This window comes from Felis catus, chromosome D2 (genome assembly GCF_018350175.1).
Source record: "Felis catus isolate Fca126 chromosome D2, F.catus_Fca126_mat1.0, whole genome shotgun sequence".
NCBI lineage: Eukaryota > Metazoa > Chordata > Mammalia > Carnivora > Felidae > Felis > Felis catus.
This window is the reverse complement of record NC_058378.1, coordinates 87,474,164-87,495,249: the sequence shown is the minus strand read 5'-3', so window position 1 is coordinate 87,495,249 and position 21,086 is coordinate 87,474,164. Positions and strand designations below refer to the sequence as shown.

Genomic DNA, 21,086 nt, shown 5'->3' with positions numbered 1-21,086 from the left:
CGGCCGTCAGAGGGGCCGATAGGCTGCGGGCCGGGGGCTGGGCTCCGGGGCGGGGGAGGTCCCTTCCAGCGCAGAGCGCGGCGGCCAGACCGAGTTTCGAGCGCGGGGCCTCCCCCAGTTCGCGCTGTGTCCTGGACCTGGACCCTGGACCCCGGACCCCCAACCCCCTGTACGCTCCCTGTTCCCGCCCCGGACGCCTGTGTGCGTCCCCCATGCGCCGCCTCGGACTCCCGCTGTTCGCTCTGTGGCTGCAAGGTGAGTGCCAGGGCGAGGGGCTGTCCCCAGGGCGAGGGGCTGTCCCCTGGCCGTCTGCACCCCGCCGAGCTCTGGAACAGACCCAGCGGTTGGGCGCTTGGAAGGGAGCCCTCAGCTCAGAGCCCTCAGGTTACAGGCGGAAACTTCAAAAGGGAACCTGGGAGAAGTAGCTTAGGGCGTGTCGCCAGCGCTGGTCCCGCCAGCGCTGGTCCCGCCAGCGCTGGTCCCGCCAGCGCTGGTCCCGCCAGCGCTGGTCCCGCCAGCGCTGGTCCCGCCAGCGCTGGTCCCGCCAGCGCTGGTCCCGCCAGCGCTGGTCCCGCCAGCGCTGGTCCCGCCAGCGCTGGTCCCGCCAAGGATTCAGGGCAAGGTGGAGAACCCCATGGCTCCCTACCCACCCCGGGGCCTTGGGGTGAGTGCCCACTCCCACCTGGACTCCCCAGCGTGGCAAGGAAGGGAGGACCGAGAAGCAATGGCCTGGGGCGGGTATAGGTGGTAGTCTACCCCGCCCCCCCACAGGGGACCCACCTCTGGTGTGGGGAGAAGCCAAGTGTGCTACTGGCCCCAGCCCTCACCGCTGCTCCTGGGAGCTTTCTGGGCTGGGGTGCGGTGCTGTCCCAGCCCCAGGCTGGAGGGGGTCACTTCTCTGGCAGACAGGGCCCCTTTCTTCAGGAGGTTTGCGAGATAACGGTTATGGAAACACTTGGCCTAACACTTTGAGAGAGACCCAGAAAAGGGTGTGCTGGTGCTCCAATTCTGGGCCTCACCCCCACTCCCTGGGCTGTTTGTTGTCGGATACCTGGGAGCTTCTAGATCTGGGCTGGGTGAATGGCCTGCCAGGCAGGCCGGTGGGCTCCCCAGTTAGGCGCAATTATGGGAGACATTGAGATGGCAAGGAGGGCCCTTGTGCGCCCTTGGACCCAAGGGAGGGGAGGGGACGTCTAGGTCAGCCCTGGGCTCTGAGGGAGGAGCTGTCTCGGCAGCCAGGGCAGGGTCCTGTGGCCTCTGAACCCAGAACCTGACACCTGGGCCTTGGGCAGCAGAACTGGGTCTCCAAATCTCTGGTCCCTGTGCTGTTAGAGGACTCCCCCAGAGACAGAGATACAGACCCACCACAGGCCTGCTGACCCCCTTCTCTCCCACAGTGGCCGCCCCCAGTGTCCCCCTGCCCCATGTGGAACAGTACGAGGTGGTGTGGCCCCAACGTCTGCCACGACCCCGTGCTCGCCGAGCCCTGCCCTCCCACTCGGTAAGTCTCAGCCAGGGAAGCTGGCCTGGGGTCCCTCCTGTAGTTCCCAGTGGGCCCAGCCAGTTATGAAGAGGCAGCCTGTGGGGCTGAGGGCCAGGTGGGCTTCTGAGAGGGCTCACAGCCCTCCTAGGCCACCTGGACTGCCTCCACCCCCAGGCCTCACCTTCCTACTTCCTGCCTCGCCCTGCCCTCTAGTGGGTGGGGGTGCCTTTCAGGAACCCTGCTGGCCCTGGCCACGCCCCAGTTTCACTCAAGGGCTGGATCCTCAAATCCCTCCTAGGCTAGAGAGGATGGCTCACCAGAGGCGTGTTTATGGTGACGCACCTTTGTGAGGCATCTGGGGCTGGCCTGGGGTTCCCCAAGGCTGCCTGGGGGCATTCTTAAAATCCACGTGGGTGTGCCTGTGAGTGTGGAGACCGCCCTCTCCTGACCTCAGTATCCGGGAAAAGCCTTCCCCCACCCTGGGCCCTCATCCCACCCTGGGGGCGGTACACCCTGGGGGCGGTTCCAAGGTCAGCGAGGTCAGCGGGCCGGGGCTCTCCCCTGGGGTGCCCCCTCATGGGCCCTGCCCCCACCTCCTCTGCTGCAGTGGTTCTAAGGGCAGTCTGGTGGGGCTGTGTCTCTGTCTCCCCTCCCCCTGCTTCCTGGGGAAGGGGATCCCAGTCATTACCCTTGTGTGGACCGATGGGGAAAATGAGATCTAGAGCCCCAACCTCGTAATACCGGCTTGACTCTGAATGACCCCGAGGCCTCCTCTGAGGGTCTTTCAGGTTTCAGAGTACTCCGGACTTGGGCAGCATCCCCACCCAGCCGAGCTCCACTGCCCCCAGGTTTGAGGTGGGGTGCTCCCCTCACCCTGGACCCCTCCCTCTCCCCTGCCTCAGGACCGGTACCCGGAGAGTGTGAGCTATGTCCTTGGGGCCCAAGGGCACAACTTCACCCTGCACTTGCGGAAGAACAGGTAAGTGGAGGCCGGGCCTGCAGGGTCTCAGCACGACCACGCCCGTCCCACCCATGCCCCCAGCACCTGGTGGCTCTTTTCCAGGGAGCTGGTGGGCTCCGGCTACACGGAGACCTACAGCATGGCCAACGGCTCCCAAGTGGCGGAGCAGCCACAGAGGCAGGTACAGGCCCCTGGGCGGCGCCCCCCAAGGACGGTGGTGGGCAGAGGGAGCACAGGGCTGTGCACCACTTACCCTCCCATCTCCTGCAGGATCACTGCTTCTACCAGGGCCACGTGGAGGGGCACGAGCATTCTGCCGCCAGCCTCAGCACCTGTGCCGGCCTCAGGTGGGTGGGCATTGCACACCCGGGGGGGGGGGGTGTCAGCACATCAGTGCCTCAGCCCTCCCCCACATGCTCCAGGGAGGTAAACCGAGGCCAAGGAAAGCGGGGCTTCACATGGCAGCCTTTCTGCACACGGGTGTCTGTCCTGTTAGAAGTCACAGGTCCCCTAAGCTACGCAGCTCTCCTAGGGCTGTGGGTGCTGTCCCCAGTGTACCACTTCCCTGGGGGGCCTGTGTCCTCGGGCACCAGAAGGAGGCCTTCTGTCCTGCAAGGGTTTGTCCTCCCCAGATGGGCATGGGGTGGGGGAAATGTGCTAATTTGGAACCTGCTGGCTTCCTTCCGCCCTCAGGGGCTTTTTCCGGGCTGGCTCGACTGTCCACCTGATTGAGCCCCTGGATGGGGCCAGTGAAGAGGGGCGACATGCGCTGTACCAGGCAGAGCACCTGCAGCAGAAGGCCGGGACCTGCGGGGTCAGCGATTCCAGCTTGGAGAAGGCCTTGGGGCCTCGGATCTCAGCAGCCTTCAGGCCCCGGGTGAGCGGGCGCCACCCCCCCCCCCAGCTTCATCATCTCCTGTCTGCTGGGGCTGTGTGTCCCCTAGACTGCAGTGTAGTCAGCTGAAGCTGAGTGAGGGTTCTGTCCACCATCCCCGTAGTCAGGGTGTCTCCGAGCAGTCCCCATGGCCAGTGGGCCTGGACCTGGCTCCACCAGCAGCTGCAGAGATAGCTCTGGTCTGCACTGGAGCCTCCTGGACGGTTCCCCCAGGAGTGAGCAGGGGGCTGGTGCCAGCTCCAGGTCCCTGGGACAGGGTCGGTATGTGAAGACTGGGCCTAGGTCAGCAGGGCGGTGGCTGGGGCGGCTGACCAGCTTCTTGTGCCCGCAGAACTGGCTGCTGCCCCGGGAAACCCGCTACGTGGAGCTGTACGTGGTCACGGACAGTACAGAGGTAGTGCGGGGTGGGGCGCGGGGGCGGGGGCCGGGGCAGGGGCTGGGGCAGGCCAGGGGGCTGCGTGCACCTGACGGTCTGCCGTCCTTCAGTTCCAGCTGTTGGGGAGCAGAGAGGCTGTACGCAGGCGGGTGCTGGAGGTGGTGAACCATGTGGACAAGGTGGGGGCCGCTCCCTCCCAGCTCGGTAGAAACCCTGGTTGTAGAGATGGGGGGGCACGGCCAGCAGGTGGTGGGCTGCTGGGCTAGGTGAGCAGGGAGTGGCCTCTGTGTCTTTGGCCCTTGCCGTCCCTGAGCTTGACCAAGGGGTTCTCTGCCCGAAGCTTTATCAGGAGCTCAATGTCCGTGTGGTCCTGGTGGGCCTGGAGATCTGGAACCACGGGGACGGGATTCACGTGAGCTCCCACGCCAACACCACACTGGAGAACTTCCTCACCTGGCGGGCGCAGAAACTGGCGGGGCGTTACCAGCACGACAACGCGCAGCTGATCACGTATGTGGGCAGTGGACGCAGAGAGCTGGGCCCTTGCAGCCAGAGAGGGCTGTGTGAGAACGAGGGGCACGCGGGAGGGAGGCAGCTTTCAGGGCATCCATGTCCACGCACGCCTCTTGTTTCCAGCGGGGTCGACTTCACCGGGACCACCGTGGGACTGGCCAAGGTGTCGTCCATGTGCTCCCGGGGCTCAGGGGCTGTGAACCAGGTGTGCAGGGGATCTGGCCTAGGCTTGCTGGCTTCTGGGTGGGGAGCCCGGTTCAGAGCTGGAGCAGAGTGCATGAAGGGGAGCCCCGAGGACCTAGGTGTGCAGGGGATCTGGCCTAGGCTTGCTGGCTTCTGGGTGGGGAGCCCGGTTCAGAGCTGGAGCAGAGTGCATGAAGGGGAGCCCCGAGGACCTAGGTCCACATGCTCGTCCCCGAGCCATCCACATGGGCTGGAACACCTGGATGGCCACCTCCCCTGGAGGATGGGTTGAAGCTTTAAGAAGCCTGGTTGGCAGGAGGCCGCGCCCAGCACCCAGCCTTACCTGGGGCAGTGGGGGTGGGGCGCGGGCAGGGGTCAAGGTGGTGCAGGCAGCACCAGCCAGCACAGCCTCTCCCCGTAGGACCACCACCAGAACCCCATCGGTGTGGCGTCCACCATGGCCCACGAGATGGGCCACAACCTGGGCATGGCCCATGATGAGAACATTCAAGGCTGCTACTGTCCCGTGCCGCGGGAAGGTGGCGGCTGCGTCATGGCGGCCAGCATCGGGTGAGGCCCAGGTCTGCCTGCGGAGCGGGGTGTCCCGGTGCCCCCCCCCGCACCCCCTGACAGAGTCACCCCCCTCCCCCAGCGTCAAGTTCCCCAGAATGTTCAGCCAGTGCAGCCGTGCCGACCTGGAGCTGTTCGTGGAGAAGCCCCGGACGGGCTGCCTGGACAACGCCCCAGACCCTGGCCGGCTGGTGGGCGACCCCGTGTGTGGGAACTGGTTCGTGGAACGTGGGGAGCAGTGTGACTGCGGCCCACCCCAGGTACACAGGCCCCCGTCTCCGTCCTGCAAGCGGGGGCGTCCACGCCTGACCCACCAGGTGCCCCGCGCGCCACAGCCACACGGCAGAAAACGCTCTTGTTCGCCGACGCTCGTCACCACCCTCAGGGGCTGCTGGGGAGGGGGTCCTGGGGTCCACCTGGAGCCCACTCTGACCTTTGCTGTGTCCGGCCCTGCCCTCCAGGACTGTCGGAACCCCTGCTGTAACGCCACCACCTGCCGGCTGGCCCACGGGGCCGAGTGCGCACAGGGCGCCTGCTGCCGGGAGTGCAGGGTGAGTGCGACACCTCCCGCCCCAGCCCGGCTGTGCCCGCAGGTCAGAGGGTGGGAAGGGCCCCGGGTACGTGCCTGCCAGCGCGGGAGGCACGGGTCTGTTTGCGGGCCTGTGTTCCCCAGGTGAGCTCTGCTCTTCCGGGCAGGTGACACCCGCCGGTGAGCTGTGCCGTCACCCAAAGGACGCATGTGACCTTGAGGAGCACTGTGACGGCCAGCAGCCGGGGTGCCCAGAGGACGCCTTCCAGGAGAACGGCACACCCTGCCCGGGGGGCTACTGCTACAACGGAGCCTGCCCCACGCTGGCCCAGAGGTGCCAGGACCTGTGGGGGCCAGGTGAGGCAGGGGCCCCCAGGCCCACGGGCGGCCGCGGGTCCTGAGCGGGAGGACTGACCTCCTCCTGCCCCCACAGGCTCACGGGCTGCCGTGGAAACATGCTACACCTACAGCATCTCGCCCGACTGTAGGGGTAGGATCCCCCTTGGCTCCAGCAGGTGAGCGGTTGTAGCCTGACTGCCCTGGGTCCGGGACCACGGGATGTCCCTGTAAGCAGGGCTGCCCGGGGACCGAGTCAGGGCGTTCTCCAGGGGGCCCAGCCTGCCTTTTGGTGGAGTACCCATCAGTGGACCCCACAGCCTGTCCAAGGGTTCTGGACCTCGTTTCCCGCAGCTCCCCCGGTCCTCCTAAGGGGGGGTGGGGTCAGCACGCACCAGACAGGAGACCCAGCAGAGCATGGCATGTTCCTCTTGCACAGGGTCAACAGGTGTGGCGTCCTGTACTGTGAGGGGGGACAGAAACCCCCAGAGCAGAGCTCCTGCACCCTCACCTCCTCCTCGGCTGCTTGCCAGGCCCTCGTCCTGGAGGAAGGTGTTGGCTACGAGCCAGTGCCCGAAGGCACCAAGTGTGGCGAGGAGAGGGTGAGCGCCCAGAGCCCCCCGACCCCGTTTGCTGGAGGGCACATCAGCTGGCTGCAGCTTTTAGGGGTTTTGAGGGCTGTGAGCCCGGACGTGTCCCACATGGCAGTCAGGCTGCTGGACCCACAGGTCCTAAACTTGTGATCCAAGGACTGTGCACAGGGACTCTGTCTTTTGTTCATGTGGTTTGTTCACCTTTCTCTTGGGCAAGTCCCCCCAAGGCACCCACCGCACCCCTAGAAGTGTGGGGCCAGTCCTCCGGCCCTGGTGGGCTGGCCGGCCAGCTGGCAGAGGGCACATACACCAAGCCTGGATGCCGGGACCACAGCCAATCTCCCCCAAAGCTCACCGGGCAGGCTGTGGGGCAGCTTCAGCCGACGTTAGAAGTTGGGGTACAGGGGCTTGAAGCAGCCCTAGAATGGCTGCCCGAGGAGACACTCCCTGCCCTCCAGATTTGCTGGAAAGGACGCTGCGAGCACCTGCAAGTTTACAGATCCAGAAACTGCTCCGCCCAGTGCAACAACCATGGGGTACGTGAGTCCACGGGACATCCCGCCACCTGCCTTTTGGGGCTGAAGGAGACTGGTAGGCGGTGCTCAAGATGAGCCCAGGTGAACAGGGGGACGGGGCCAGCACCCGGGTGGCGGTGCCCGCAGCTGAGGGACTGAGCTGGTGGGGATCTGGGCGTCCCACGTGAGCACTGAGGCCCAGAGCAGTCGTGCTGGGGAAGCTGTGGGCTGCTTGTGGTTGAAATGACCCGCTGTGAAATGTGGCTACTGTGGTCAGTTCTCAGTAACCTGTGTGGTGATGCTGGGACCCAGAGCTTGAAACAGGGGGCTGGAGCGCCCCCCTTGGGGGCTCCCGTCTCAGGGAGGCCTGGGGGTGGGCCCCGAGAACGGCCCACAAGAAGCTGCCCGGCCTGCGCCTCCCGCGCATGCGGTGCTGGGAAGCAGGGCCCTCCTCTGTTGTCAGCATGTTCCCTCGGCCTTGGTGGTGGCAGCTTGTGGGTGAGCTCGGCCTGTCCTCCATCAGTGGGAGCCGCAGCAGAGCCCCTCCTGGGCCTGAGGCCTGGCCCTGACCCCCACTCACCCCCAGGTGTGCAACCACAAGGAGGAGTGCCAGTGCCACCCGGGCTGGGCACCACCCCACTGCACAGAGCTGCTGCCCTCCGTGCACACAGGTACGCCCGGCCGCCTTGGGGCCCGCATGCCTGTACAGCCTGACGGGGTCCAGGCCACATGGGCAGGGCTGACAAGGACACCATGTGCCCACAGGTCCCTCCAGGCATTGTTAGATTCAACCCCGCGCTTTCTGGCCCCACAGGTCTGGGCCTGTGTGGCCACCTGGGCCCCAATGAGACAGACGAGAGGCCCATCCTAGAGGGAGGGCACAGGAGCAGTGACAGGAAGCGCTCGCCCCTTTGCTGGGTCCTCAGCCCCCTTCTGAGTCTGTGGGCCCCCACTGCCACCGTGTCTTCCTCTGCAGCAACCACTGTGCGTGTAGCCGGCCACAGCACCACCCCCTCCAGGGCCTGGCCAGACCTGGCTCATGTCACTGTGGGCCCGGGGCCAGCCACCACTAAGCCCTCCAACTCATCATCTGAGAGCCTGGAGTGCTGTTGTAATGTACTGGGTCTCTGGGCTGAGGGTCCTCAGACAGGCCCTGGGCTCTAGGGAGGGTCCCAGGGTTCTGGGTTCACTGGCCCTCCCAGCCCTCACTACCCTCTGGCCTTGTGCACCCCTCCAGGGTCCAGGAGCCTCCTGATGGTCGTGCTGGTGCCTGCGGTGCTCCTGGTGGCTCTGGCCCTCCTGGCAGGTGCAGTCATCTACCGAAAGGCCTCGGGCCGCAACCCTTGGGGGTGAGCCTGCTCTGGGGTTGCAACACACACGTTGTCATGTGCAGGGAGACCTTCTGCTCACAGTTGGGAAATGCCCGCTGCTGTTTGAGGAAGAAGAAACATAGCCCTTCCCGGAGAGGGCTTTGGGGCCTCTGCCTCTCACTAGGTGGGGGGAACAGGTGATGACCTTTGGTGACAGGTGGATGGTCTGCCCCTCTGTCCCCCCACACAACCCCTCAACCCCTGCTGGCACCAGAACACGTGGGATGACGTGGGCTTGCAGAAGCCGGCCCGTACCAGCCAGGGTCCGAGCTGCCGTGGGACCTCACCCCATTTTGCTGGGTGCAGGACACGCTAGGAGCCCCTGGGTCCCTGGGTCAGACCCTGAGGCCAGGACACAGTGACCAGTCTTGCTTTCTCCCCAGGACTGCAGCACCCAAGACCGCCATTGGGCTCTCCAACCCCCTGTTCCACGAGGGGCGTGGTGTGCCAGCCAAGGGTGGGGCTCCGGGCCCCCCCCACCACCCCAGCCAGCCCGCCAGACCCGCGGTCCCCAGGGCGACCCCCAAGCAGCCGCCCCCTGCTGTAAGCACTGCATCCCGCTGTCCCCGATGGGCTTTGGAGGCCGCCCCATCCCTCACAACGGGGCTTAGAGCTGGCCCGCAGAGCAGAGGCAGGCTTTAGGGCCTGCAGTCTGAGAACCTATGTGAGCCAGTGACAGAACTGGAGCTTGAACTTGAACCTGAGACTCTTGGCCTCTGCACGGTCAGTCAGAAGGTGTTAAGGCCCAGATCCCCTCTGTTGCTGTCCACCCCCTCCGAGCCCCCTACAAGGCTGAGGAAAGGGAGCATGGGAGGCACAGCCGGGCTCAGGCCTTGCTGGGCAGCGGGGTGAGGGAGAGCCCTCCACGCACACTTTACTCTTGCTCTGGGAGGGGTGGGAACCTTGGGTCCTGCGCTGGGAGCGCAGCTGGAGGCAGGCAGCCCTCCTGTGAGACCCAGGCTACCTGTCCGTTCCCTACAGCCTCCAGCCGCCACGTCCAAACCCCCCCCCACAGTTCCTGTGTATACCTGGCCGCCCCCAGACCAGGTGAGCAGCGGTGGGCCCCAGCAGCCAGGCCATCTGGGGACTGGATCTGGTGGGCGGGGATCTCAGGAGGGCTGATGGCCCAGCCCGGAGGGACAGCACGAGTGCTAGACCTGGGGCCTAGGTGGGCCGAGCTCAGGCCTAGTCTGATCGCTGCCCCTCCTTCCCACCAGCTCAGACCTGCTCCGCCTGCCAAGCCCCTCCCTGAACTGAAGCCCAAGCAGGTGAGAGCCTCCCCCAGCTACACCTGTGCCCCTCGCTGGTGGCAGGGGCTCCATGGCCAGTGTCTGCGGTTTCTCTGCGTAAAGCCCTTGGCGTCCCTTTGGAGCTGACGTCTGGAGATGCTCTGAGATACATAGTCGATTACTCCTTCCACTGTGACCCCCGTGTCTGTGTCTGTCCGTGGGCCTGCCAGCAGCAACCATTACTGTGGCGTTTGCTTAATGGAGATTCTTTCTCTTTGTAACTTTTTAAACTAACTTTAGACTTAGAGTAAAGCTGCAAAAATAGCCTCAGGAGGGACTTTGACAGGAAAACGGGGGCAGTTGGGACAGAAAGGTTTCTGGCCAAGGAGTGGTGATTGGGAACGGCACACCCAGGGTCTCCCCTGGGGATGGGTGACCAGTGCCCACCCCTACCTCCCCAGGCCTCCTCCTGAACCTGACCAGCACACAGATGCAAGTTTTAGTGAATTCCTGGCTTTTGAACTTCCCAAGACCCACTTTCTGGCAATTTAAGAGCTTTTCTTGGGAAACACTGGGCTGGGAGGGGTGGGGGCAGGGATGTCGAGGGAGAGGGGGAGGTGGTGATGGGCCCAGGAATGGGGTTCTGCCACGTTTGGGCTTCATGCTGCCCACGGTGGCAGCCACGGGTTGGGGGCACTCTGCAAGGTGCACAGGAGCAGGGCAGACCTGGGGAGCTTTGCACCAAGGGGCTGTCAGATGGTGTCCACCGTCTGCTGTGCCCTCCAGGTTGTCAAGCCGATCTTCCCACCCCCGATGCCACCGGTCAAGCCTGGGGCTGGAGGAGCCCATCCTGGACCGCCGCCACAGGTGAGCCTCTCACACCCAGGGCTCTGGGTAGCAGGGTGAGCATCTCCCCCACCGCACTGCCCTGACACTGTCCCGACACTGTCCCTGTCCGAGGAAAGGAAAAGTTAGGGGCCGTAGATACGACATCCACTTTATACTCGGTCAGAGGGCTTTTCCCTGACCACCACTCCTACTGGCTGCGAGTCTGCCTTTTCTTCCTGTTAGTACAAGTGAGAAAGTCTAACGGCTACAAGACGTCAGCTGTCGGTCTTATGGCTTGCGGCCCTCACTGCTGTCACTGCACGGGAGCCACTGCATGTTGCATGAGCCGAGACCTGCATCTTAAATGTGAAAGGAAGTGAGATTAATTTGTGCTCCTGGCGAAGCTGGTGGATTTCGGCATCGGTTCTTTTTCCTCCTCCCAGAGCGTAGTCGGTCCCAAGGCTGCTCTGAAGCCACCGGTGCAGAGAAGGTGACTCGGGTGCCAGGCCCCGGCCGCAGCGGGGCAGATGTCCTTCATGTTGAAGGGACCGGGCCTGCCCCGCTCTCTGTCCCAGGGGCCGGGTCGCTGTGAGAACTGCTAACTGGGCCGGACTCGCTCTCCACCCCCACCCCCACCCCACCCGCCGTGCCCCCTGCCCGGATCCTCGCGCTCCCCCCACCCCCACCTCCGGGCTCCCTGCCCTCCGCCCTCGCCCTCGGAGGGGCCGGGTCCGCTGTGAGAAGTGCTAACGGAGTTGGCAGGGCCGGGACCCCGAGAGGCACCTGCGGCCCCCGCCGCTGCTCTGGAGGCCCCTGGCGCGCTTGCAACCGAAACCGCAATGAAAAGTGTGTATTTTATGACAGTTATTGATCAAGTTCTCAATGACGTGAGATTCTTATTAAATCGATGAAAGAGTGTGTGCTCAATAACGTGGAATTCAACTGATAACACGTAAGGGCCCTGTGCTTGTTAAAATAAAATGAACACTGGAAACGGAAAACGCCAAAATTCTACCTTTTCTCCCACCCAGACTTCAGCCGGAAGTCCGCCGCCCCCAGGGTACCGGCCGGGGGGCGTGGCTGGCGACCCCACGGCCCTCCCCTTCCGGCCCCAGACCCCTCCTGGGCGCCGTCTCCCGGCAACCGCCCCAACAGCCGGTCCCGCAGCCATGCTGGGCGCAGCCGGGCAGACCCCGCGGGCCTCGCCACCGCCGCTGCCGCCCGGCGCCCTCCGCGGCCTCTGCGCCTGGCTGGACGGGCTCCCGCTCAGCCGTCCCAAGCGCCACCTGGCCCGGGACTTCAGCGACGGCGGTGAGAGCCGGGGAGAAGCCGGGGACAGCCGGGGGTGCGGGCAGGGGGCTTGGGGGTGCCTGGCCGGCCGTCAGCAGGCTCCCCGAAAGGAAGGAAGACACCAGAGCGGGGGGCGTGACGGGCGCCGTGGAAGGGAGGGGCAGGACGGCTGCACTGCCGGCCCCTGGAGGAGGATGAATGTGGCCGAGACGGGCCGCCTTTTGGGGGGAGGTCCCCTCGCCTTTCAGCATTCCTGGGGGAGGATGGGGGCAGCCTCAGGGTTCCCTCCAGCAGCTCCTCCGACCTCAGGCCGGCTCCTAGCCCGCCCCCCTGGGGCACCCACACCCTGCTCCGGAGGCCCCTGTGACCGCTCCCCCAGGTCGAGGGCCCTCCCCGGTTCTCCTGCCATGGGAGACGGATGTGTAAGGAAAGGAGGGGCGCTAAGCTCTTCAGGCCAGCCCACCTTGCACCCCCTGCCCCCTCCAGTGATGCTGGCAGAGATTGTGAAGCACTTCCGCCCCCACCTTGTGGACCTGCATAACTATGTCCCCACCTGCAACACTGACCAGAAACTCAGCAACTGGAGCATCCTCAACAGGCAGGCTTCCCGCCTCCCTGCCTGTCCCGTCGGAGCCCCCGCCCTGCTCTGCGAGGACCCTGCCCTCAAGGCTGGCCTGGGTGGGCGGCCTCTCCCCTACCCTCCTGGGCTCTGGGACAAGCTCTCTGGCTGTTTCCCTGTCCGTGTGTGTCCCCCTGTCCCCTGGGGTCTCCCCATCAGCACAGACTCCCAGGGGCTTCCGGCCAAGAGGACTTGGCCGGCACCAGTCAGCCACTCAGCAGGGCGTCAGTCAGGCTCGTGCTGACCACACCTCTCACTTCCTGACTCCGCAGAAATTGCGGGTGGACGGCTGGCTCTGCTCCAGGCACTGGAGACACTGAAGTGAATGGGCCCCTGTCTCCATGGGGCTGGCAGTACAGTGGGGAGACAGATAAATAAGGAGGTGTAACCAGCATCAGTTGTAACGAGTGATATGAAGGACCAGGACCCTGAGAAAATGAGAGCAGAGTGAGGTGTGGGTGACCTAGGGGTGCAATGGGGAGCAGGCTGCAGAGTCCTTTAGCCCCTGAGGCTGGACGGGGAGGGGAGCTCAGGCTTCCCCGGAGACTCTGGAGGGACTCTGGAGGCCAAGGCCATGACCTGGCTCAGACCTGGCTCAGAGCCTGGAGGGCTAGAGGGAGCACAGGGCTGAGACCTGGGCACATTCTGCTGGGATGGGGAGGCAGGGAGAGGCCGCTGCTCAACTCCAGGGACACAAGAGGTCGGTGGCCCTAGCAGTGTGTGTCAAGTCCCAATTCCGAGCACCTTGGAGGGGAACCAGCAGGACCTCCTCACGGGGCCCGGGGGCACTCAGCCCAGAAGGCCAGCCCTGCTGCGAGGCCCAGGCTGGGACACACCTGGCCTGACTGCTCTGGTCCCAGAGGGGACAGCTGGGGACAAGATGGCTGCTGGACTCCTCTGGGTGCAGGGCAAGAAGGGGCTCCGGTCCCAGCCTCTCCCCTCCAAGGAAAGCCAGATCCCCCGCCTGGCCCTACAGGTGCAACCCTGAGGGCTGTGGCCCCACTTCCTTCGCAGGAAAGTCTTTCACAAGCTGCGTTTGTGGGTCTCAGAGACGGATATCCGAAAGGTGGTGGCCAACACGCCGGGAGCCATTGAGCCCATCTTGTGTGCAGTGAGAGAAAAAGTGACGGATGGTGCTACCCACCAGTACCTGCTTGACCCGGCCGTACGTGTTGGTACCTTTGTATGGTCTCCGACCCTGCTGTTTGTCGTGCTGGGATGTGACCCAGTTATCTGTCATGATAGTAAAATCAGGAACCAGGTGGTGATGAAGGCCCTGGTCCCCACGGCCCTGGCCTGCAGACCGCAGATACCTGCAACCCTCTGGAGCCCTCAGGCCTCTTCCAGCCTCACCCACTAGGGCCATGATAACTCCCTGTGCAGAATCTCTCCCGCCCAGGCCAGCCCAGCCCGGGCTCTCTCCACTCCTGTTTGCCACCCCCGACCCCCAGTCTGAACAAGGTCAGCCTCTCCTCGGCCTGCCCTTACCATATGACCTTTAAAATGTTTGCAGGGCCCAGGACCCTCTGGCGGGATTGCTGACAGACCACGGGCAGAGCTCACCGCCTCTCCGCACACTGGTAGTATTCCACATCCCCAGATTTGGAGAACTGAGGCCCATCAGAGCCTTCCACGAAGGGCTGCGTCAGAGATGAGTTCACACTCCGGGAGGGCAGGGGCATCCTTGCTCCCAACGCCCCCCAGGCTGCAGCTTCCCAAGGGGGGCCCGCAGCCCTGTCTACACCCCACGCAGGTGCCGTGCCGTTCAGGGACATCCAGGCTGCATCTGGCTGAACTAGGCCAGACCGTGCCTGCATGGTGCCCTCTGGGGCTCAGTGCCCTGCCCCCACCCCACGTGCTGCCATGGGGCAGGATCTTCTGGGGGAAGGGGGGCGGACCCCAGATAAACATCTGCTTACCCCTTAGGCTTGCCGGGCCCCACGGCGCCCTCCAGTGGCGCAAAGACCCCACAGAGTCTGAGGACTCCAGAGAAAACAGGCCGCTGTGTGTGCACGGGGTAGGCCCCTGTCTCTTGACCTGTCTGCTGTTCCACCTTTACCCCACCCCCAGCCTGTGGGTTAAAGGCTGGGTGTTTGCCTTCTAGTTGGGACCCAGCTGGTGGACCCTGGGGGCACCTGGACTCCAGAGTGCAGCAACTACTGGAGGAGAAGGAGCAGGCACTGGCCCTCCTGCAGGAGATGGTCAAGGTACAGGGACCTGGGTGCCCCGCGATGCCCAGATACCCCCCAGGAAGGGGAGGGACTGGTTGTAAGCGTTATAGGGAGGTGCTGCCCCCCACCCCCGCCTTCTTGAAACTTGGACTCAGTATGAAGTTTGGCAGTGCTGGGAGAACGTGCATTTAGTTTTATTGTCTAGAAAACAGCTTAATTATGGAACGTTCCAAACATACCCAGAAGCGCAGAGGAGTATGGTGGACCTCCAGCCCCCTATGACTTGCCACCCAGCCCTGCCGGTCACCAGCCCTCAGAGCCCACAGGGGCTTTGTGGACAGTCACAGGCGCCACCACCCAGAAGTGCTGGATCGCAGGCCCAGGGTCTGGGGGCACTGAGTCAGGTAGTAGGGCTAAGTCAGTGCAGGCCTGGTGGGAGGTGTGCAGGCCACCCCAGTCGGGTCTCAGCGTGAAAGGGGCTGTCAAGAGTTGTGAAGACAGCGCAGTTCCCTAGCGGATGCCCAAATGTTGATGAGCTGTTTTCTTGAGGAAGCAGGAAGGTGATATCATCGTGCGGTTTGAGTTTGCCAAAGGGCAGCAGAGAGGGAAGTGATAAGCAGAAATGAAGCTGCTGCCGCGGTGAGGTCACCCTCGTGCCCACACCCATGGCAATGGGTGGCAAGGTGGATCCTGACTGCCGCGCTGTAGGGCGCCTGGAGGGAAGGTGGCTGCACTCGGCACGGTTGGACGCTGTCCCCGTGAGAGAGAGTAGACTCGGGGTGGGGGGTGCGGGGGGTCCTGGGAGCAGCAGCTGTGGGGCCGGCAGGAGCCCCCCGTGTCAGCTGGAGCAGGACGTCCGTCACAGTGGACTGGGCTAGTCAGCGTGTGGCCCGGTGTCGGCGTGGGGCCACCGTGGCCAGCTGCAGGGGATGATGGCGTGCCGCGGCGTGCCGGCCCACACTGTCCAGCGAGCAGGGAAGGGACTCGTCGGCTGAGACGCCAGCTGCCCGCCTTGACCGGCTGGAGCCATCTGTCCTTAGCTGGGGCATGGGCTGTCACGCCGTTGACCTCACTTTGGAGTTTGGGGGCAGACACGGTTTTTCACGTCCAGCTATTTCCTTTTTCTGGGCTGCTCGGACAGGGTCTGTGCTTCCAGCAGGGAAGGTCTGTGATGTGGCTCGGGAGGGCACCCCAGGCAGGACAGCCTGGGGAGGGGGTGTGGAGCCTGGTGCTTCCTTCTGCACAAACACGCGCCCGAGAACGTTTTCTTGGCTATTTCTTGTTTTTTCAACTTATTTATTTTTTAAGTTTTATTTATTTAAGTAACACTGCACCCAGTGTGGGGCTCGAACTCATGAACCTGAGATCAAGAGTCACCTGTTCTTCTGAGTGAGCCAGCCAGTCACCCTTAGGCTCTTAACATTTATTTATTTATTTATTTATTTATTTATTTATTTATTTATTTATTTATGAGAGAGAGCGTGTGCACAAGGAGAGGGGGGCAGGACACAGGATCCAAAGCGGGCTCTGCGCTGACAGCAGCGAGCCCCACGTGGGGCTCGAACTTATGAACCGTGAGATCATGACCTGAGCTGAAGGCAGAGCTCAGCCGGCGGAGCCCCTCAGGCGCCCCTGGCTGTTAACTTGTAGAAATAAGCGTTGCACACGCTCCCCAGATGCAGTGCATACATTCGGTCAACATTAATTCCGCAAGCATGCCCTGAAAACCTGCCAGGGGACCAGACAAGGCTTTCCGTTTGCAGAGGGGACAGGCTGGGGGGCTCCAAGAGGCCTTGCCAGCTCTGGCCGGCCGGGAGCCAGGAGTGCTCCAGAAAGGGTGAGGCGGGAAAACCAGCCCCTCCTGTAACCACCCCCCTTCTTCTCACGTCCCGCCCTCCCTCACGCTGTTGCTACTGCTGGGAGCCCCCCGAACGCTCGGCCACCCGGCTCTGGCACCCAGCGTGCTGCTTTCGGAGACGTGTGCTTTCCTGAAGATTTTGCAGATGAAGGTGGTCAGGCTGGAGCACCTGGTAAAGCTGAAGGACCAGCGGATTGGAGAGCTGACGAGAGCCGGGGGCGAGCCCCAGTGACCAAGAGTGGCAGCGGAGAAAGGCTCCTCCGAGAGGCTCGAGGGGCCACCCCTCCCAAGTCCACTAGACCTTGAACTTGAGCCCACACAGAACTCCCCCAGACCAGGGGTCCTTCTGCTTGTGGCTGTGCGCTGTCCAGCAGGCGCAGGGCGGGGACACCCACGTACAGAGTGCTTCAGGGGGCCTCGGCGTGTGGACGTCCACGCAGTGGAGGCCGGGGGTTCCAGCCCACCCCAGAGACCTGTTTGGATATGAAGACCTGGTCTCGTTCCCTTGAGCCCCTGAGGTGTCCTGTCCTCATTGTGTCTGTGAGCACAGAAAGTTCCGGTCTGTAGGGTGTTGCGTTGGTGTAATGGCAGGGGAGGGGGGTGGCTGGGCCAGCCAGCAACATCCTGTGTCAGCCAAACCCAAGTCTCATGGAAGATTCTGGATCCTGTGGAAACAGCACACTGGGAAACGTGTCCCTGGGTTCAGTCCTTTTTCTCCACGAAGGGAGCACGTGAGTGTCGGGAAGGGCCATCCGAGCCGCTGTGCAGGCACTGGGTCGGGGTGCCTTGCAGAGACCCCCAGATGGACCGACCGGTTTCTGCACTTTGCTTGGGAGAGTTTGGGGGTCAGGGTGGAGCTGGAACTTGACCTAGCATCGCTGTGGCCTTCTCCCCATGGGATAGACCCGCTTCCTCCACATGGGGCCCTGTCCCTGGGTCGGGGACTTTGGGGCAGTACGCTGGAGGGGACAGGCAGGGGATTGCATTGTCCCGCCAGCTTCTGGGTCCCAAGCCCCTTTGGGGACTCAGGAAGCTGCGTCAAAGCCACAAACCACCTCCAGGGTTTGAGAGTCAGCAGAGCCCTGAGTCAGACAGCCCATGCCTCCGTGAGTCAGACAGCGTGTCTCTCGGCCTCTGAAGCCACTGAAGCACGCACGGGTCAGGGCTTCAGGCTCAGAGGGTGGGTCCGAGGCTACTGTCAGAGAACTGGGGCTAAACTGCCTAGAAGCACAACTGAGGCCAAGGATTTGCTCCCCAGCCAGGAGGCACGTGGAGACTCCTGGGTCAAGTGGACTTGGCCAGCAACCAGGGCCCCAAGGTGGGCTGGGGCAGTGAGGGGTTGGGGGGCATACATCCAGGAGGGGAGACGTTCTGGAAGAGCCCTCCGCTGCCAGAAGGGCCTGGGAGTGGCGGTCTCGGAGGTCTCCTGTGCAGCCTGCCCCTGGAGAACGAGGGTTTGGGGGGGTCCAGGCCTCAAGTAGTAGGGCTTCTAGACCTCAGTGTGGGGGCGTTCACAGCTCAGTTGGGGGCGGGGGGGCTTCTGCTCAAGGGTCCAGACCCCACCACTTGTGGGCATCTGGGCTACAGATGTCACTTGCTTGTTCCTGGTGTCCGGCAGGAGCCAGAAAATCTGCCCAGAGATGGGGGCTCCCAGGGCCTGGAGCCTGAGTCAGGACAGGCCCAGGTGGCTTTAGACCCCAGGCCTGCTCCTGCCCGGGCCCCTGCGGGAGCCAGGATGTGTGTGTGGGGGGGGTGCTTCTGCACTCTGCTGCTTCGGGGGGACAGCGGGGGGACTGCCGATGTGCTCCAGGGCCCAGACGTGTGTGGACACGTGCTCACTTATGAGGCTGGTCCTTTGATGAAGCAGGGCTGTGTGTGTGCCTGGTCACACCCACATGCTCACCGGTAGAGGTGGCCCCAAGGGCTCGAGACAGAGATCGGAGCCAGGGGAGCGTGGCTGGAGGTGACGGTTTTGCCCTGACGGGAACCTGTCCCCCGCAGGGACCTGGGAGTGGGCCCTGAGCATCTGGTGCCTGGAGGTGGGGACCGCTTGCAGATGAGGACCCCAAACACGGGCCCAGCTTGCTGGCCTGCAGGTGGGCTTATGGGCTGGACCTCTGGCCTCGAGAGGGTCAGCCCCACGGCTGAGGGGAGAGGCAGGGGGCTGACCAGGGGCCAGGGGGGCACAAGGCAGGGAGACCTCTGGGTGGGGGGTGAGGGCCCCACCCTGGCTGAAGGAACAGCTCAGCCTTGTGCCACCAGCGCAGGCTGAACCACCTGAGGTGAGGGTCCGGGTTCCCAGGGGCACATCGGGCCAGATCTCTGGAGGGCCTGTGCAAGGCCCCAAGGCCACCCTCTGGCTTAGCCCAGCTCCTGGAGGGACACCCTTCCCCCACCACGTACACCCCGGACAGCAGACCTAGTGGACAGGTTGACGGGTTCCGGCAGTAGGTTCTGAGTTCCTCGCTGTGGGTGGAGCTGACTCAGGCCTGGGCCGGACAGTGATGGGGGAAGCTGTGAAGCCAGGACCTCGGGTTCCCACTCGGCCCTCCAGCCTGTGTTGGATCCTGGGCTACCATGTATGGGAAGCCCTTCCCCAGCAAAGACCCCCAAACTGGAGCTCCAGTGAGGGCACCCTTGGGGCCTCCCTCTGGTTCGGCAGCACCCATGATCTTGGGTGGCTGTGATGTCACAGGACTTCCTGTGACCAGCTTGCGTCTCTTCTGTGGGGTTGGGGTGTCGTCCAAGGTACTCCACGTGGGCCCCCAGGTCTGGAGGTGGGGTGGGGGCGGAGCCCCTGCAGAGAGCAGACCACCTGTGCCCGCTCAGGCCCTCCCCGGTGAGCTTGTGGCTGGGGGAGCAGGTGCTGGAGGTGATGGGAGGTGCCATAGGCTGCAGAGCTGGGGGCTCCCTTAGGGCCTGCGCAAAGCTGATGACAAGTGAAACATGAGGGTGCCGCTGTGGGTCCCCCCACCCCATTCTGTCTCCCCGGGCCCCTAGAGCAACCTCATGGTCAGGCCAGCACAACATAGCCCCAAGAGGCTTCTGGATCCTTCTGTGGGGAGGTAGGACCCTAGCACAGTGCCACAACTCCCTCTGAGGGTCCCCATCCCAGTTCTGTAGGCCCCCACCCAGGCCACAGGGTACTCCCCAGGGGACCACAGGGCTCTCAGGACCTGGGGTCTGAGCTGCCGGTCGGATACGGGCACACACACCTCGGGGGCTGCCGCAGAGGGCCAGCAAGATGGGACGTGGCTGTCGTGCATGGCTGTGCTGTGGACTCCCGCCTGGGTCTGCAGCCCCGTCAGGAAGCGGAGGTGACCTGTGGCCTCACTGCCGGCTGCTCACCGTGGCTCAAGGCAACGGCCTGGATGAGCCGCAACTCCAAGGAGCCGTGTGGAAAGCCTGGCCATGACGCCTTGATGACGAAACAGGCTGTGTGATAAACGTCATGCGTGAGTGACACCAGCCAGGTGCCGTTTCCCATGTAGCCCTAGAAAGGACCGAGCCTGGGGTAAATTTAGGACAAAACTGGAAGCCAGGTCAGCCCCACCCTGCAGCTGCTCTGTGTCTAGTTCACGGTTTCACTGCTGAAGCAGAGAGCAGAGAACCGTCCACGCCCCCACGTGCGCAGGTGGCCTCCTTGAGGCCCAGATGCCATCAGATACCAATCCTTCCAGTTATTCCTGTGTCAGGTCAGATGCACCTGACACGGAAAGTGCTAGAACCAAGTGAGTGCCCGAGAGAAGGGATCCAAGGTAACAAACACCTTCATCTCTGTGTCCAAAGATGACGCAGAGCAAGGGGGCTTCGATGGTCTGAGTGCAGAACCTCCGGCGCGTCCCCTCTCGGGTCAGGTCCCCTCCCACAGCACCTCATGGGGCAGCGGGTTCTGGGCCCAGAGGCGGTCCGGCTGAGCCGCTCCCCTCACCAGCCCTGGAGACCCGCACATGCAGACTCAGGGTCTGGCCATGGGCTCCCAGCATTCCTAGTTGAGAGATTTAGGTCACTCCGGCTCTGTCCTGGACAAACCGTGCACACCACAAACAGTCATCTGAGAATGAACAAGAAGTTTAAAAGGAGTGCCACCGGGCGCCCCCTGCCTGGACAGCAGGAGGTAGACCGCGGGAGGGCGGAGATTCGGAGATTCGTTTGGCAGGTCTTCCTGCGTGTGTGAAATATTTCGTAACTGTTAACACTCTTAAAGGGAAATGCCTAGGATGCACAGAGGTGTACGTGCGAACTGGAGGTCAGAAACCCACCGCACGGACAGCTGAGTGTGCAGCTGGGCGACGCTGTGTGGCACTGACCCGCCCCTGCCTGGCGTCAGCCAAGATCGGGGGTGGCTTGAGTTTCCCCAGCCCACTTCCTCATTCGTAAAATGGGGAAGTGCAGGTTCCACTGGGCGGGGTGCCCCGCCACCTGCACTGCCCCACTCCCAGCCCCCATGGGCCGGCCCAGGGGTGCCCCCATGTGGTCAGTGTGGAGATCATGCCTTGTTGACGCTTAAAAATGGGCCATAGGCTGGTAGGGTTTGTAAACACCTGCAGCTCTGGGCTTTGTTGGCCTGCATGCCTGGCCTTCCCATCGCCTTCCCACGTCAGCCAGAGACCGGAGAGGAGAGGTCGCCGATGCCTGAAGGAGGTCGGTGGAGCGGGTGGTGGGAGCCCCCGTGTGGACAGATACCCCCACAGACTGCATGGCCTGCACTCCAGGGGAGCCCCCTGCCCACCCGCTGCCTTCTGCCTGCTCAGGAGTGTATATTTT

At 63.7% G+C, this 21,086-nt stretch overlaps 2 protein-coding genes across 4 annotated transcripts; both read left to right on the top strand.

The window, feature by feature from the left end:
• Positions 1 to 17: 17 nt before the first annotated feature.
• Positions 18 to 11,382, top strand: ADAM8 (ADAM metallopeptidase domain 8). Of its 3 annotated transcripts, none has more exons than XM_011287632.4 (25): positions 18 to 255; positions 1,398 to 1,501; positions 2,386 to 2,462; positions 2,547 to 2,625; positions 2,715 to 2,791; positions 3,138 to 3,321; positions 3,671 to 3,733; positions 3,826 to 3,894; positions 4,056 to 4,225; positions 4,352 to 4,433; positions 4,833 to 4,981; positions 5,064 to 5,241; positions 5,443 to 5,532; positions 5,678 to 5,867; positions 5,944 to 6,025; positions 6,286 to 6,448; positions 6,898 to 6,975; positions 7,541 to 7,625; positions 7,931 to 8,065; positions 8,192 to 8,303; positions 8,708 to 8,867; positions 9,306 to 9,371; positions 9,542 to 9,592; positions 10,340 to 10,420; positions 10,625 to 10,818. In XM_011287632.4, the coding sequence occupies exons 1-25, from the start codon at positions 213 to 215 to the stop codon at positions 10,631 to 10,633; spliced, it is 2,577 nt and encodes an 858-aa protein (XP_011285934.2). In that variant the 5' UTR covers positions 18 to 212; the 3' UTR covers positions 10,634 to 10,818. The 3 variants fall into 3 exon arrangements, with proteins under 3 accessions (XP_011285934.2, XP_011285933.2, XP_011285935.2); XM_011287631.4 differs by lacking the exon at positions 10,625 to 10,818 and adding an exon at positions 10,825 to 11,382 and having other exon boundaries at positions 19 to 255; XM_011287633.4 differs by lacking the exons at positions 7,931 to 8,065; positions 10,625 to 10,818 and adding an exon at positions 10,825 to 11,382 and having other exon boundaries at positions 23 to 255.
• A 167-nt stretch (positions 11,383 to 11,549) lies between these two features.
• On the top strand, positions 11,550 to 16,828 carry LOC102901922 (sperm flagellar protein 1-like). Its single transcript, XM_019814040.2, has 7 exons — positions 11,550 to 11,692; positions 12,158 to 12,349; positions 13,340 to 13,455; positions 13,804 to 13,870; positions 14,217 to 14,307; positions 14,395 to 14,497; positions 16,456 to 16,828. Exons 1-7 carry the CDS (start codon positions 11,551 to 11,553, stop codon positions 16,549 to 16,551), a joined length of 807 nt encoding a protein of 268 aa, XP_019669599.2. The 5' UTR covers position 11,550; the 3' UTR covers positions 16,552 to 16,828.
• The last annotated feature ends 4,258 nt before the right edge of the window (positions 16,829 to 21,086 follow it).